This window comes from Pristis pectinata, chromosome 3 (genome assembly GCF_009764475.1).
Source record: "Pristis pectinata isolate sPriPec2 chromosome 3, sPriPec2.1.pri, whole genome shotgun sequence".
Lineage (NCBI taxonomy): Eukaryota > Metazoa > Chordata > Chondrichthyes > Rhinopristiformes > Pristidae > Pristis > Pristis pectinata.
The window spans coordinates 82,143,216-82,157,595 of record NC_067407.1 but is presented as its reverse complement, the minus strand read 5'-3'; the positions used below and the strand labels follow the sequence as shown (position 1 = coordinate 82,157,595).

The 14,380-nt window shown below is 38.6% G+C and overlaps 1 protein-coding gene across 1 annotated transcript in view; it reads left to right on the top strand.

Annotated features, from left to right (window-relative positions):
* Positions 1-14,380, top strand: part of ralgapa2 (Ral GTPase activating protein catalytic subunit alpha 2) — a 355,144-nt gene that overhangs the window by 120,351 nt on the left and 220,413 nt on the right. Inside the window, exons 17-21 of the mRNA XM_052010999.1 lie at positions 1,230-1,370; positions 3,280-3,423; positions 4,177-4,277; positions 11,014-11,107; positions 12,368-12,535. Coding sequence (XP_051866959.1) covers positions 1,230-1,370; positions 3,280-3,423; positions 4,177-4,277; positions 11,014-11,107; positions 12,368-12,535 — 648 coding nt within the window. The remainder of the gene's footprint in view (positions 1-1,229; positions 1,371-3,279; positions 3,424-4,176; positions 4,278-11,013; positions 11,108-12,367; positions 12,536-14,380) is intronic.

The window sequence follows — 14,380 nt, the reverse complement described above, 5'->3', positions numbered from 1 at the left end:
AGATGCCCTTTGAAAACACTGATGAATGAATGTATGACAGCATAATCACTGACTAAAATAGCAGATGTTATATTGCATAAATTTCATGTAGCGTAATTCAGACTTGTCACATTTCCCTGACTTTAGCCAGAAATGGATAATGATGTAGATGTTCGTCCAAATGTTTTCTTCCCACCCATTCAGTATTGTATGACATTTATTAGCAATGCAGTGCCTTTTAATATTTTGCTATTGTATTGTTACAGTGCTTGTAAAGTGCATGCAAGTAAATATGTTAACTAGAACTTGTGTTAATTTGATTGTGGCAATTGGAGCAGCCAATTTATTTGAACAGAGTAAACTGTCGTGCACCATGTTTTTCATTTCTAAGGGAATTTTAGGCTTTTTTTGCACATGCCTTATAACATTTTTATCATGTTTTCATATTTTTCCATAATGCCTTAGGTTTGTTGATTTCCCCCACAGTAATTGGCAAAGCCAAAGCTCCTCCCTCCCCCTCTCTCTCTCTCTCCTCTCTCTCTCTCTCTCTCTCTCTCTCTCTCTCTCTCTCTCTCTCTCTCTCTCTCTCTCTCGCTCTCGCTCTCGCTCTCGCTCTGATATGGCCATCATATTGCTGATATTATGGTGAAATGAAAGGAAATAATCAAAGTTACAAATCATTTCAAAGTGTTATGCATAGAAATTGAGTTATGATTTCCTCACTAATATGATTAAATTAATGACAAACAGTTTAATGCAAACAAAGACTGAAAATAGTGAAAAGTAAGTACTGCATATACAGTGTTGAGCTCCACCCTTCAATTACTAAATTTGTGGTTTTGGTTTAAATGCTGGATTACCATTTTTTTTTTGAAAATTACATTAAATTTTTGTTATTACTGTCAGGTGTGGTACCACAATGTCTCACTTAAATAATTCTGTCCATTTAAATGGTGTTTAAAAAGGATATATATAAAATTATAGCTACATTCTCAAATCTATTTCCTCCTGAATTCAAGGCACAATAAGAAGCATTCTTATTGTTTTTGCCTTTGTGATTTTGCATGAGATTGTGTGGTATCATCTGAATGCAAGAACACACTTTTAAAAGAATAATCATATATATGTGGAGGGAGGCGAAACTTTAATAGGATGTTAAAAGATCACAAAGTATTTTTAATTACTGTATTCTGATAAATCTGTATTTTAATGCATTTTAATTATTTTTGCCTACTTTATTTCTTCGGAAGCTAAGCGAAGTCAATCTATCAGCAACTGTGTGCATCTTTATGAGGCTTTGCCAAGTACTAAAAGTGTGCCTCTGCTGCTTCATACTGTGAGCTCTCTCTTACCTGGCATCACTCATGCCCCTTCCTCTCAGAAACTGTCAGGTACTGTACTGAAATCTGTATTTCTTCATAACTGTCTGGTTTCCTCACTCTGCTTTGAGTTTCTTTCCACCTGGCATTTATTGTGTGATGATGATGTTGATCAGTAATTGAAATGAGTAAAAGATAAATTTAGTTATCAGCATGTAGTAATTTCATTAACTACTCTTACTTGTCTTTAATGGTTAATATTTTCTGTTACACCTTAGTGCTGAGGATGAGATGTACATGTGGATGTTCTGCAAGCTTTATGCATATAATGCATTTCCAAAACAAAAATACAGTTGCAATGAAAGAAAAACAGCTAGTAATAAGATTTATTTGAATGATGTTAAAGCCACAGTTTAATGTTTTGCTACTTTCCTTGAATTTCCTTGGGTGTTTTCTTTTAACAAAATTTAGTTTTAAAAGTTGTGCCACTGTGCCTCCTGCAGGGAGTCAGACCAGTGTTGTAGGGCCAGTCTCTTCACCTTGAACGGGACACTTTCGGTCACACCTCTCTAAACTCCCTTCACCCCTGAACAAGGTATCCTAGACGTAAAAAGTTGACTTTTTGTGTATATTAGCTATTTTAGTTGTACAAAGATCCTACGAGCTGCTGCCTGCCTGTTCCTTAAATAGTTGCTCAATTTGTTCAATAAAACCAAAGTACTATCTCTAGAAGAAAAATACATTTATATGCTGTGAAAAGTATTGCTTCAAAAGGAAATTTCTTTTTGATCTGCAGATAGATTTTGTAGATCAGCCCAGGTTTACAGCTCAGTTGTTATTATTTGCACAGTTATTAGAAATCATTTGCTCTAAAATCATTATCAGCTGCTCACAATTTCTGTTAAAGTACAGAAGTATTTCTCAGATATAAACTTATTCGATTGTTATAGTAGTCACGTTTTAATTGAAGGCAAATTTACATTGTTGAAGTGGATCTGATTTGCTCAGGTCCATCAGCATGAATTGTTGTCTGCAGCCTCCATACACCAGGATATGGAGGGACAATCTTGCTGACCTGAATTATTTAACATTCTAGCAATTGGGCCTGAACAGTATCAGGGCTTCCAGTGGTGCTCTGAGGAAGTCTGACCTGAAATGCCCTAAAAGTTTTGCCCTCAGTTTTGCCAGCTGTAAAAGCTGTCAGCCTGATAATATTATTTAAATGTCTGATAATAACTAAAAAGTTATTCGGAAAACATACCTGGCACCCAGTGGTGCATTATGTGCAAAAGAAAAGGTGGACTACATTTACAATAATTACTTTGCCTGCAGAGATTTTTTTTTGGTCAATGGAATAATGATGGGTTCTGTTCAAAATTATTTCTGTAAGTATTTAGTTTTCATTTCATTGAATTGTAACTGATTTTCTTTTTTAGTTTAGAATATAGATATTATTTGTAATTTCATTCATGTCTGAATGTGCCTTTTTTACCTTCCTATTATGATAGTTGGCATATCTATTGCACAGCATTTATTCCATTTGCCTCAACAGCTTGTGTTTTTTATAAGGTACTTTCATGATACTAGAGAATGTTTACAGTGGGAGTTGTGAGTAACACTTAAATTCCTTGATACAAATAATTTCCATGTGGATTGTCAGTGGATAGAAACAAATTATATTCGGAGTGGTATTCTCAAGTCCTATGAGACCAGGATTCAATGTAACATAAAAGAAGAGCAATTATGATGCCATCCAAATTGGATTTGGTACTGATTGGCTTTAACCCAGTCACTTGCTGAACCTGGGCATACGGTCTCATGTATCTACATTAGAACATGTTGGGACGTTGCATTGTTTTGTGTTTTATGCATACATTTCAAATGTTCTTTTTCATGAAGAACGTCTTTAAGATAAGCATGCTCCTTGAGTTGGATTCTCTCACTCATTCCTACTCCTGTTTGTGTGCGTCTGTGTTTATAGAAGATGAAGAACCCCAACAACCAGACAGTGTACCAGATACAGAAGAACTGATTGCTGGTACAACATTGGAACAAGAACAAAAGCTGACCCATAGCAGCAGCACTTCTGACATTGCTGAACAGCTATATGCTGACCAGTTACAAGGTAGTATGAAAAATAATATAGATTTTTAAAAAAAGTAACTTTTTTACTTGAAGGCTGATCACTATCATTTGGATGGGACCTCAACTGAGAATGGGAATGAAGATTAAATGATTAAGATGAAATTAGAAGAATAAAATCCTTCAAGTCTGAAAAGGCTATTCGGGCTAATTGACTGGAATTACCCAAGGCTTGGAATATTGTTGTTCGCAAGGAAGAATAAATTGACATCAATATCCTGATGATTAAACACAAGTTTTGGGAATAAACAAGAGTTTACCAGCTTTTTGGGTGGTGTGCGAGTATAGATCTCCAGTGTAAAATGACTAACAGGTTGCAAAAATGCCATTTGGTAACTACCATTATTGTTGAAAAATCTGCCTTTTTTTTTTCAAATATACATTTTTGACTCCCCAGAATGGGATTTCAGGCAATTGTAGGACGTCTGATAAAGCATACTTTCTCTTCTTTTCCAAGAAAAAGAGACTAAGCAGTAGACTGTATTTTCTGTCCCCATACTTACAAATATTAAATGTTACTCTGTCTCGTCTTTCTGCATTTTATTTTCAAGTATCCTTAGACAGGTGAGCATCATCTCGTATCTAAATTCTTTTGAAATTGTTATAGTAAACTGAATGGAATGGTTCAATCAAATATACATTCTCCCTATGAACAAAACAAATTTGAAGATTACTATATTGTGAATATCAATAGGTTTAGGCATTGTACATTTCAAATGTTTTGTATTTATTGCAGGACAAAGAAGAGAACACTCATCTAGTTTCAGTAACTCTGAATCTAAGATTACTGTTGCTGAGCACAGACGGTCTGGAGGGAAAGAGAACGAGGCTCCAATTGTAAGGCTATGCACATACAAATTTAACTTCTGTAGCACTTGTCAATTTATAATTAAGGGAGAATCAAATTTAAGTCATTTCTGCCAAATGAAGTTAAACTGCAAGAAGAAATCAGGAAGAGTGCAGATTTTAAGTTCATAAAGGTTGTGACTTTTTTGGTTCAATGAATGCTTGTTATAGTTAGATATAGAACATCCATTTTTTTGATGACCGTAACAGTCACTTCAGTATTTTAAAAGTTTAATTTTTTGGTAATATTGGAATTGAAAGGTAAATCGTATTTGACAAATTTGCTCAATCTCTTTGAGGGTGTGAAAGCAAGAGTTGATTGAGTATATTGTTGATGTAGTGTATTTAGATTTCCAAAAGACAATTGACAAGGTGCCACATAAGAGGCTATGCATAAATTAAGAGCCCAAGGCATTGGAGGAATTGTGCAAGCAAGGATTGAAAACTGGTTGTCACATAGAAAACAGAGTTGGAGTAAATTGGTCCTTTTCAGTCTGGAAGGATGTAGCGTGTGGAGTACCCTAGGAATTGATTCTTGTTTCTCAGTTGTTTATGATTTACATTTTGTTCTTTTCCAGGTCATTAATGTTAGGTTTCCAAGTTTGCTGATGAGTTGAAAGTGGGTGGATTGGTATATTGTGATGAGGACATTGTAGTTCTGCAATGGTATGTAGATAGATTGAGTGATTGGGCGAAAACTTGCAAATGAAGTTTAATGTGGGAAAGTGTGAGGTCCTGCACTTCGGTAAGAGGAATCAAAAGGTGGATTATTATCTAAATGGAGAGAGACTGCAAGTGAGTGAAGTTCAGAGGGTTCTGGGTGTTCCAGTGCATGAATCACAAAAAGTCATCAGGTAGGTCCAATAAGTAGTTAAGAAGGCAAAAAGCTGTTCATTGCAAAGGATTGGAATTTAAGAATAGGGAGGTTTTGTTACAGTTGTACAGGGTGTTGGTGAGGCCACACCTGGACTACTGTGTAGTTTTGGTCCCTTACCTAATAAAGAAGCAATGGGGGCAGTCCAAAGGAGATTCACCAGGCTAATTCCTGGAATGAGAGGGTTGTCCTGTCAAGAGAGGCTGGATACTTTGGGTCTGTATTCCTTGGAGTTCAGAAGAATGACGGCTGGCCTTATTCAAACATGTTAGATCATAAGGGGGCTTGACAAGGTAGATGTTGAGATATTTTCACTAGCCGGAGAGTCTTAAACAAGGAGACAATAGCTGCAAGATAAGGGACTGATGATTTAAAACTGACACATGCATACATTTCTTTTTTCAGAGAATAGTGAATCTCTGGAATTGTCTGCGTCAGAGGATGGTGGAGACTAGATCATTGGAAGTATTTAACATGGAGATGGATAAATATTTGAAAGTGAGGAATTGGTGGTTATGGGGAACTGGTACAGAAGAGGAGTTGAGGCCATTGTAGATCAGCCATGATTGTATTGAATAGTGGCATAGGCTTGAGAGGCCTGGTGACCTACTCTTATTTTCTTGTGTTTTTGTGATTTCTAACTTAGCATTTCAGAGTAACATTGATTTTAAGGGGAAAAAAGGTCTGTTATAAACAAGTATATATACATCTTTTTACATTCAAAATGTTAATTGGAATAGGAAAGTCCAGAATTTGGTAAGACTTAGACTTTACCATAGCAGGAGTCTTTAAATTTTCCTAAAATGTTTCCTGTTACCCAGTGTTCTTTCCAGGTGGTCCCAGAGTCAAGGACTGAGGCCCTGAATACCATAGAACCATAGAACCATACAGCACAAAACAGGCCCTTCGGCCCACCATGTTGTGCCGTCCATCAAACCACCCTCACACTACCTAACCCCTTCCTCCCGCATATCCCCCCATCCCACACTCCTCCATATGCCTAACCAACAAGTTCTTGAACCTGTTCAATGTATCTGCCTCCACCACCACCCCAGGCAGTGCATTCCATGCACCAACCACTCTCTGGGTGAAAAACCTCCCCCTGACATCTCCCCTGAACCTCCCACCCATAACCTTAAAGCCATGCCCTCTCGTCTTGAGCATTGGTGCCCTGGGAAGGAGGCGCTGACTGTCTACTCTATCTATTCCTCTCAGTATTTTATATACCTCTATCATGTCTCCTCTCATCCTCCTCCTTTCCAGTGAATAAAGCCCTAGCACCTTAAGCCTCTCCTCATATTCAATACTCTCTAATCCAGGCAGCATCCTGGTAAATCTCCTCTGCACCCTCTCCAATGCCTCCACATCCTTCCTATAATGAGGCGACCAGAACTGAACACTGTACTCTAAGTGTGGCCTAACTAGAGTTTTGTAAAGCTGCATCATCACCTCGCGGCTCTTAAACTCAATCCCGCGACTTATGAAAGCCAACATCCCATTGGCCTTCTTAACTGCTCTTTCCACCTGTGAGGCAACTTTCAATGAACTGTGAATATGAACCCCCAGATCCCTCTGCTCCTCCACACTGCCAAGTACCTTGCCATTTACCCAGTACTCTGCCCTGGAGTTTGTCCTTCCAAGGTGTACCACCTCACACTTCTCCGGATTGAACTCCATCTGCCACTTGTCAGCCCAGCTCTGCATCTTATCAATATCCCTCTGTAAGCTCCGACAGCCCTCCACACTATCCACAACACCGCCTATCTTAGTGTCGTCCGCAAACTTACTAACCCAGCCCTCCACGCCCTCATCTAAGTCATCTATAAATATCACAAAAAGTAGAGGTCCCAGAACCGATCCCTGCGGGACACCACTAGTCACTGCCTTCCAATCCGAGGGGACTCCTTCCACCACAACCCTCTGCTTTCTACATGCAAGCCAATTCCTAATCCACACAGCCAAGCTTCCTTGGATCCCTTGGCCTCTGACCTTCTGAAGAAGCCTACCATGAGGAACCTTATCAAACGCCTTACTAAAATCCATGTAAACCACATCCACCGCACTGCCCTCATCAATCTTCCTGGTCACCTCCTCAAAGAACTCTATCAGGCTTGTGAGGCAAGATCTTCCCTTCACAAAGCCATGCTGGCTGTCCCTAATCAGTCCATGATTCTCAAGGTGTTCATAAATCCTATCCCTTAGAATCCTTTCTAACAGCTTACCCACCGCAGACGTGAGACTCACCGGTCTATAATTCCCTGGCCTATCCCTATTACCTTTTTTGAACAAGGGGACAACATTTGCAACCCTCCAATCCTCTGGCACCATCCCCGTGGACAACGAGGACTCAAAGATCCTTACCAGCGGTTCAACAATCTCCTCCCTAGCCTCTCGAAGCAGCCTGGGGAAAATCCTGTCAGGCCCCGGAGATTTATCTGTCTTAATATTATTTAACAACTTCAACACATCATCTCTCTTGATATCTACAACCTCGAGAACATCACCCCTACCAGCACTCCCTTCCGCGTCACCAAGACCCCTCTCCCTGGTGAATACCGAAGAGACATACTCATTGAGAACTTCTCCCACTTCCGCCGCCTCCAGGCAAACTCTCCCACCTTTGTCCTTAATCAGACCTACCTTTACCCTAGCCATCCTCCTACCCTTCACGTACTTGAAAAAGGCCTTGGGATTTTCCTTACCCCTACTAACCAAAGCCTTTTCATGTCCCCTTCTAGCTCTCCTCAGCCCTTTCTTAAGTTCCTTCCTCGCTACCCTATATTCCTCACGGGCCCTGTCTGAACCTTGCTGCTTATACCTCACGTACGCTACCTTCTTCTCCCTAACAAGTCGTTCCACCTCTCTCGTCACCCACGGTTCCTTCACCCTGCCATTCCTTCTCTGCCTCACCGGGACATATTTATCCCTAACATCCCGCATAAGATCCCTGAACATTGACCACATCTCCATGGTGGTACATCTCCAGTAGTGGTAGGGTCTCAATGAAGTAATGAAATAATGTGAGTGAATTAGAACCAGTCCTGCTCATGGTGCTCCTCTTGAAGGCTTTCAACGATCAGCAAAGTCTCAACACCAGCTTTGCTGGCTGTTAAAATTGTATTGTTATGGTTATTTTGGAATATCTCTAATTGATGTCATTTAAGTTATGAAGCAAGATGAGAAGACAGATACATATTGTCAGAAATGAGCAAGACTGGGATTTGTTTGGACCAGTTCCTTTCATTTATTTATTAAGAAACATCTTTATTTTGAGTATCAGAATAAAATAAGATGGAATTGTTTCAATTCAAAGAGAACAGCCCCATTAGTAACTTCTTCAACCATAAAATCCAGGCCTAATGTTTTTTATTTCAAAAATCCAGGAAAGTTAATGAAAAATAAATTAATATCACTCGTTAATCCAAAATCTAAATGACCCAAGTAACTCCACGTCCCTGTAAGTTAGATGTAGTTGCAGTTGTAATGCTGCACCTGACTTATTTGTGGAGCTGCTGATGGATAACCTCTGCACCGGTTTGGATAACGATTGTAAATCCGCAGGCCTGAGTCCGTTATAGAAGCCAGCAATATTTCAACCTGCAGCACCTGCTCCATTCTGACCCTCACAGACACACCTCCCACTGCCCCCCCCCCCCCACACACAAATCTGCAGTATATCAATTGGTCTAATCAAATGCAGGTGGGTTACAAACTGGGGCAGTCAGATACACAATTTTGTGAGCAAACAACAAATTGCTGGAGGAACTGAGCAGGTCAGGCAACATCTGTGGAGGGAAATGGACAGTCGATGTTTCAGGTCGAGACTTTTCATCTTGACTAAAAGTAGAGGGGAGATAGCAAGTATAAAGAGGTGAGGGGAAGGGGTTGAGCTAGACCTGGCAAGGGATAGGTGGATCCAAGTGAGGAGGAGTGATGGGCAGTTGGAGAAGGGAAGAGTGGAAATAGCAACAGAGGCTGGGAGGTGAAAGGTGGAGGCAACAGAGGGCTGCAGATGATGAAATCTGATAGGAAAGGAAGGTGGAGCATGGAGCCAAATAAGGGAGGTAGGGTAGGCAGATTGTAAAATTGTGGCGGGGGGGCGTGGGTGGGGGGAAGGGGTATTGTATGGGAGATGTGTGATGGGCAGATGGGGTAGAGGAGGAGGGGGAAGAAATGGGATGATCAGGGTTGGGGGGGCATTGGGTATGCGTAGGAGGTCAGAGGGCGAGCAGATTACCTGAAAATGTTTATGCCATCAGGTTATCGACTAGAAAGTGCCAAGAAATGGAGGAGAAAAGACCTTGCATTTTAAACATGATTAAACTTTGAAAATATGCCAATGCAGGATTTTTGTTTTAAGCGACAACCAAAGGTTATTTGTATACTACTTCTTTAGGACTTGTAATCGGGCTTTCATCTAACCTCTGGTTAGTTTTTCTGAAATTGGAAACAAAATTAAAAAATACACCTCCCTTGGTGGCTTCAGGCACCTGCCATTAGATTAGATTTTAAAAAAAATTGTGGTGATTGTGCTCAGAAATATGGTTAGGATTTAGATTGTAATAAGCATTTCCTGAATTAATGATGTAAGTTAGCTTTTGACTGTTGATCTTGGATTGTGGAGCAGTGAGAGTGGTAGTTTTCTCAGTGCTTTGCTTTTCCCTTTTTGAATTAAGCATGTAATTAAACACAGTCATCAATTGCATTTTTAAGGATGAGGTTTCCTCGCAATTTCAAAGATTGAAATTTTCTTAAAATTTGCATATTGCACATTGAACGTTTCTTTTCCTGCCAAACATTAACACCAGACTGCAAGTGCATCGTATCCATGCCCACATCCAGCACAATCATGTACATCGTACAACATAGGCTGCATGAACATATGTATTTTAAGAGCTGATTATGAACAAGAAAACTGCAAATTTGTGAGGTGCTTATCTCTTTAAATTAAATTTGACTTTTATAGATTTGCCCCTTAAAAGATGGTAATTTGTAAAATAAAACTGTTTTAATGATCATTAAGTATTAACAGATGATGGTAACTTGAGTTGGTGATTTTATTCCAGTTCTCTAGATGCTTAATGTTCTGACACATGTTCTTCAACATATGTTGGGTACAAAACTTTTAATAACATTTTAATCTTTTTTGGGATGAAGTTGATTTTCTGAATAAAGTTCAATTCACTTCTGGTTTCTGTCCCCAAAAGGGGTAATATTTGGAATTGCTTAATAAATTTCAGAACTTTTACATAGGTATTTGAACTCAAAGGCAGATCATTGTTATAGGAACAATTTGTAATCCTAGGAAGTCACATAAAGAACTGCTGCAGTTCAGTACCAGAAAACTTTTCTCAAAGCAACTCCTGTAATTATTTTACAAAATAATTATTGTTAAAACTACCTTGGACATATTCATTGTATAATAAGTTGTGCATTATATGGTTTAATTCTCTCACTATTAGTGTATCCTCCAATTTATGTGAACAATATCAACAACTCTCGTTCTTCAAAATAGAAAGTGTACTAAGGGCCTTGTTTGGGGAAATCTGCAAGCACATTTTAGCATAGGAATCCCTCCTCTTCAAAAGGGAGAGACCATTCCAGGAAAAAAAGTTAAATTATTTCCATTGCCTTTTTGATAAAGGAACTTTTGTTATTTGTTTCTTTAAAAAATACTGCAATCTTTGAGTTACTGTCTGCCCACCTGAATCTGCTGAAGTTTGACACTCCCAAGTGGATGTACAAGTTAGTTATAATGAACCTACTGTGCATTAACATTAAGGAGAAACAAATACCGAGGCTCATTCAGTGTATCTAAGAATAGCACAAAAATGCACTTTCTTTTTGTTGCAGATCATGATCTGTAGAAGCAGTAGCCCTGGTGACCCAGAAAGCAATCCAGATGAACTTCAGCCATCTCAAGAAAGATCCAAATTGAGAGCTAAAAGTGAGTCTTGAATCTATTAACATTTTGGTTCATTGGGCTTAAGTAGGAATTTTGAACATTTTAATTTGCCAGAACTCAGGAAGGTCTTCAACTGTGACGACTTCCCAGCAGCAGGAAACCTGTTGTTTTAAACATCTTCATATCAGTTATGCTGAAATTTGAATGTCCTTTCTTTTGTTAATGGTAACTTCTTTCCAGCTCTAAACAAAATACAGGAGTTTATAAAAGAACTTGCGAGAGAATTTTATTTTAATGCAGGTAGACCATTATCAGGATCTTCTGCTCAGCACAGTTGGGTCACTGGGATTAGACTTTTTCTGTCCAATTTGAAAAGGCTACACATTGACCATGACCTGTTAAGATAGGGTTATATTTGCCCTTTTAGAGCACTTGAAACTCGGGTGTCCTATGGAGTGCCTTTGTAATTGAAAAATCAAAAATGCTGGAAATGTGAAATAAAAGTGCTGGAAGTACTTAGAAGGTGTGGAAAAAGAAGCAGAGTTAACTTTTCAGGTCAACTACCTATCATCGGTTCACTCTGTTTCTATTTGCTCAGATGGTGCCTGACCTGTTGGGTATTTTTACCACTACTTTGATATTGTAACTCTTTGTACCTGTTGGCCTGAAAACTTCAAATTACTAAATTGCCCATTGGATTCCCACATCAGCCATTTTATATTTTCTTGCTTAATATTGTTTCCTTCTCCCTGCATTTTTAGTGTGGATCACTGGGATCTAGAACTACCCTATATTTCCTTATAGTGCAAAACAATTTTTTTCATCACGTGGGTGACAAAGCAGTTGTGACAAGTGATACCATTATCAGTTGTTGCTATAAAGCCAAGAAGGTGGCAGCAATCCCAGTTAGAGAGGATTTATAAATCATCCAACAGTTGGATAGACGTAACTGGTGGTTACATACGGAAGTTCCTTGGGGGAAAAAAGAACTGTAGATGAGGAAATGTTGTACATTTGGACATTAATGAAACCACTGAGTATCATGATATGGAAGGATATGATCAGTTTCCAAATTCTTTCTAATTGTGGATCAACACAGTAATTCTGTGTTGGGGTATAATATAAAAGCTTTAAAATGTGTAAAACCATTTTTGGTTCAAATGCTTTGCTAAGGTTTTCCAATATGAAGCACCAGACATGAAATATTAAAAAAAAAGTATTTAAAAACATTACATGGACTTCATGATACCGCAGGGCAACAGTGGGCATGTGAACATAACTATTTTTTGTCTTAACACTTAGGTGAGAGCGTAAGTAGTGAAACATCCAATGGTTTTAATAATTTCAATGAAACGGAGATTTCCTTAACTCAGTGGAAGACATTTGATGAAGGTTCAGCAGATGTAGCAGATGTTGCTATTGATACAGATACAGCTTACAGCTGGCAGAAGAAGACTACAGTTCTTGCAGGTAGGAGTTATAAAAGGGCAGAATTCATGATTTAATCTGCATTTGTTTATGTATTCTTTAAATATGCCACTTGATGCATTGAACACTAGTGCTTTTTGTAACCAGTAGAAATATGGTGCATCTGTATAAATTGTGTTAAGCCACTTGGTATCATTTGCAGTTTTGGGATCCCTTTTACTGGGAAGAATATAAGCGCCACAGAAAACCAATGTATTTACGAGGATGATAAAAAGGAAGAGTGGAAATAGTTTTGATGGCATTGAAAATTGAGTATCACAGAGAAGATTTGGAACGTAATAGAAGAGTTCAAAAATGTTAAAGTATTTGCATGCTAAATATCAAAAGATAATTTTGAATGGTGAATCAAGAATGAGTGGTTTGAAGGTTGCTCAGAAGTATATTCTGACATACTTCTGAGAAACATTAAAGAAAATGACAACATTAGAATAAAAAAAAACAATTAAGTAACCACTTGAAGAGAAATGCTAACTTCTATCTGGAGCATGGAAGTTAGCACAGAGCAAGTGTTAACATCCTACTGCTGTTTCTTATTTTCTTATAACAGCAGTACAGAAGTGGACTGAATATCCATTTCCCAGATTGTTATAAGGTATAGATCTAATTTCTGTTTAAGTGAAATGTTGTTATATTTGGTGTGAATTTTTTTCAGAAATTATTTATATTCCATTTAGTTTCCTTTCTTTCTCCTGGCTTTCACTGAAGGATAGTTAGATAAGGGCTTGTTTACAGTAGGTGGACATCACTGGTAATAGCAACATTCATTGTCCATCTCTGAATGCCTGTGAACTGAGGATGCAGTAAAGTGGGCTGGAGTTGCATACAAGTCAGACCAGGTAAGGATGGCAGATGTTAGTGAACTAGATGGCTAGGGTTTTTTTTTTAATTACAGATTTAATTCATTCTGTTGAATCTAAATTCCCATTGCCCTGTTGGGACTCGCGCTAATATCCTCTGGCTCGTAGTTCATTAACTTCATCACCATGTGATTAGAAGTTTAATTTGGTTTAAAATATCTAGTTCAGATTGAGATTGAGGCCAGGCCAAGGAAGAGTTGGTGATGAAATTTGTGTGTCAGAACACTATCTTTCAAATGTGTTAGAAAGTAGAGCTGGGAAGTTGACCCTAGTGCTTCATGCAATGTAATTAAGGAGCAGCATGTCAATAACTGTAATCCACCTTCACTCTCCTACCAACTGCAGTTTGTATTCCAGAATCATTCTATAGTTTTAAGATACCATCAACTTCTTGTCTCCAGTAGCAAATACCTTTTTTAACTCTATCCATCCTAACTGCTGTTCCAGTCTTGGCAATAAAGTACATCATCTCCTGACTCCGGTGCTGCCCTCCAGCCCAATGCTTGGTTCAGCATTCATTAAGATCATGCTGATTTAGCAACATTTCAGAGCCACTTGGATAGGCACATGAACAGGCAGGGGATGGAGGGATATAGACCACAAAAGGATTAGTTTAAATTGGCATCATGATCGGCACAGACATCATGGGTCAAAGAACCAATTCTTGTGCTGTACAGTTCCATATTTTAAATATGTTGTACTGCCCCAGTGGCACTTCCTGCCTTTATCAAAAAAAAATCAATCTCTCTCTTGAATATCTCAACAATTGAGCCTCTGTCGCTGTCTTAAGTAGGAAATTCTAAATATTCTTAACACTCTGAAGAAATTTCTTCCTACCTCCATCTCAAATGACTGACTCCTATAAGAAAATTGGAATTTCAGTAAGATCACCTCTTGTTCTCTTAAACTCTGGAGAGTATTGGCCAGGGCCTTGTATGCTTGATTTCTCTTCATTGGACAACCCCCTCCC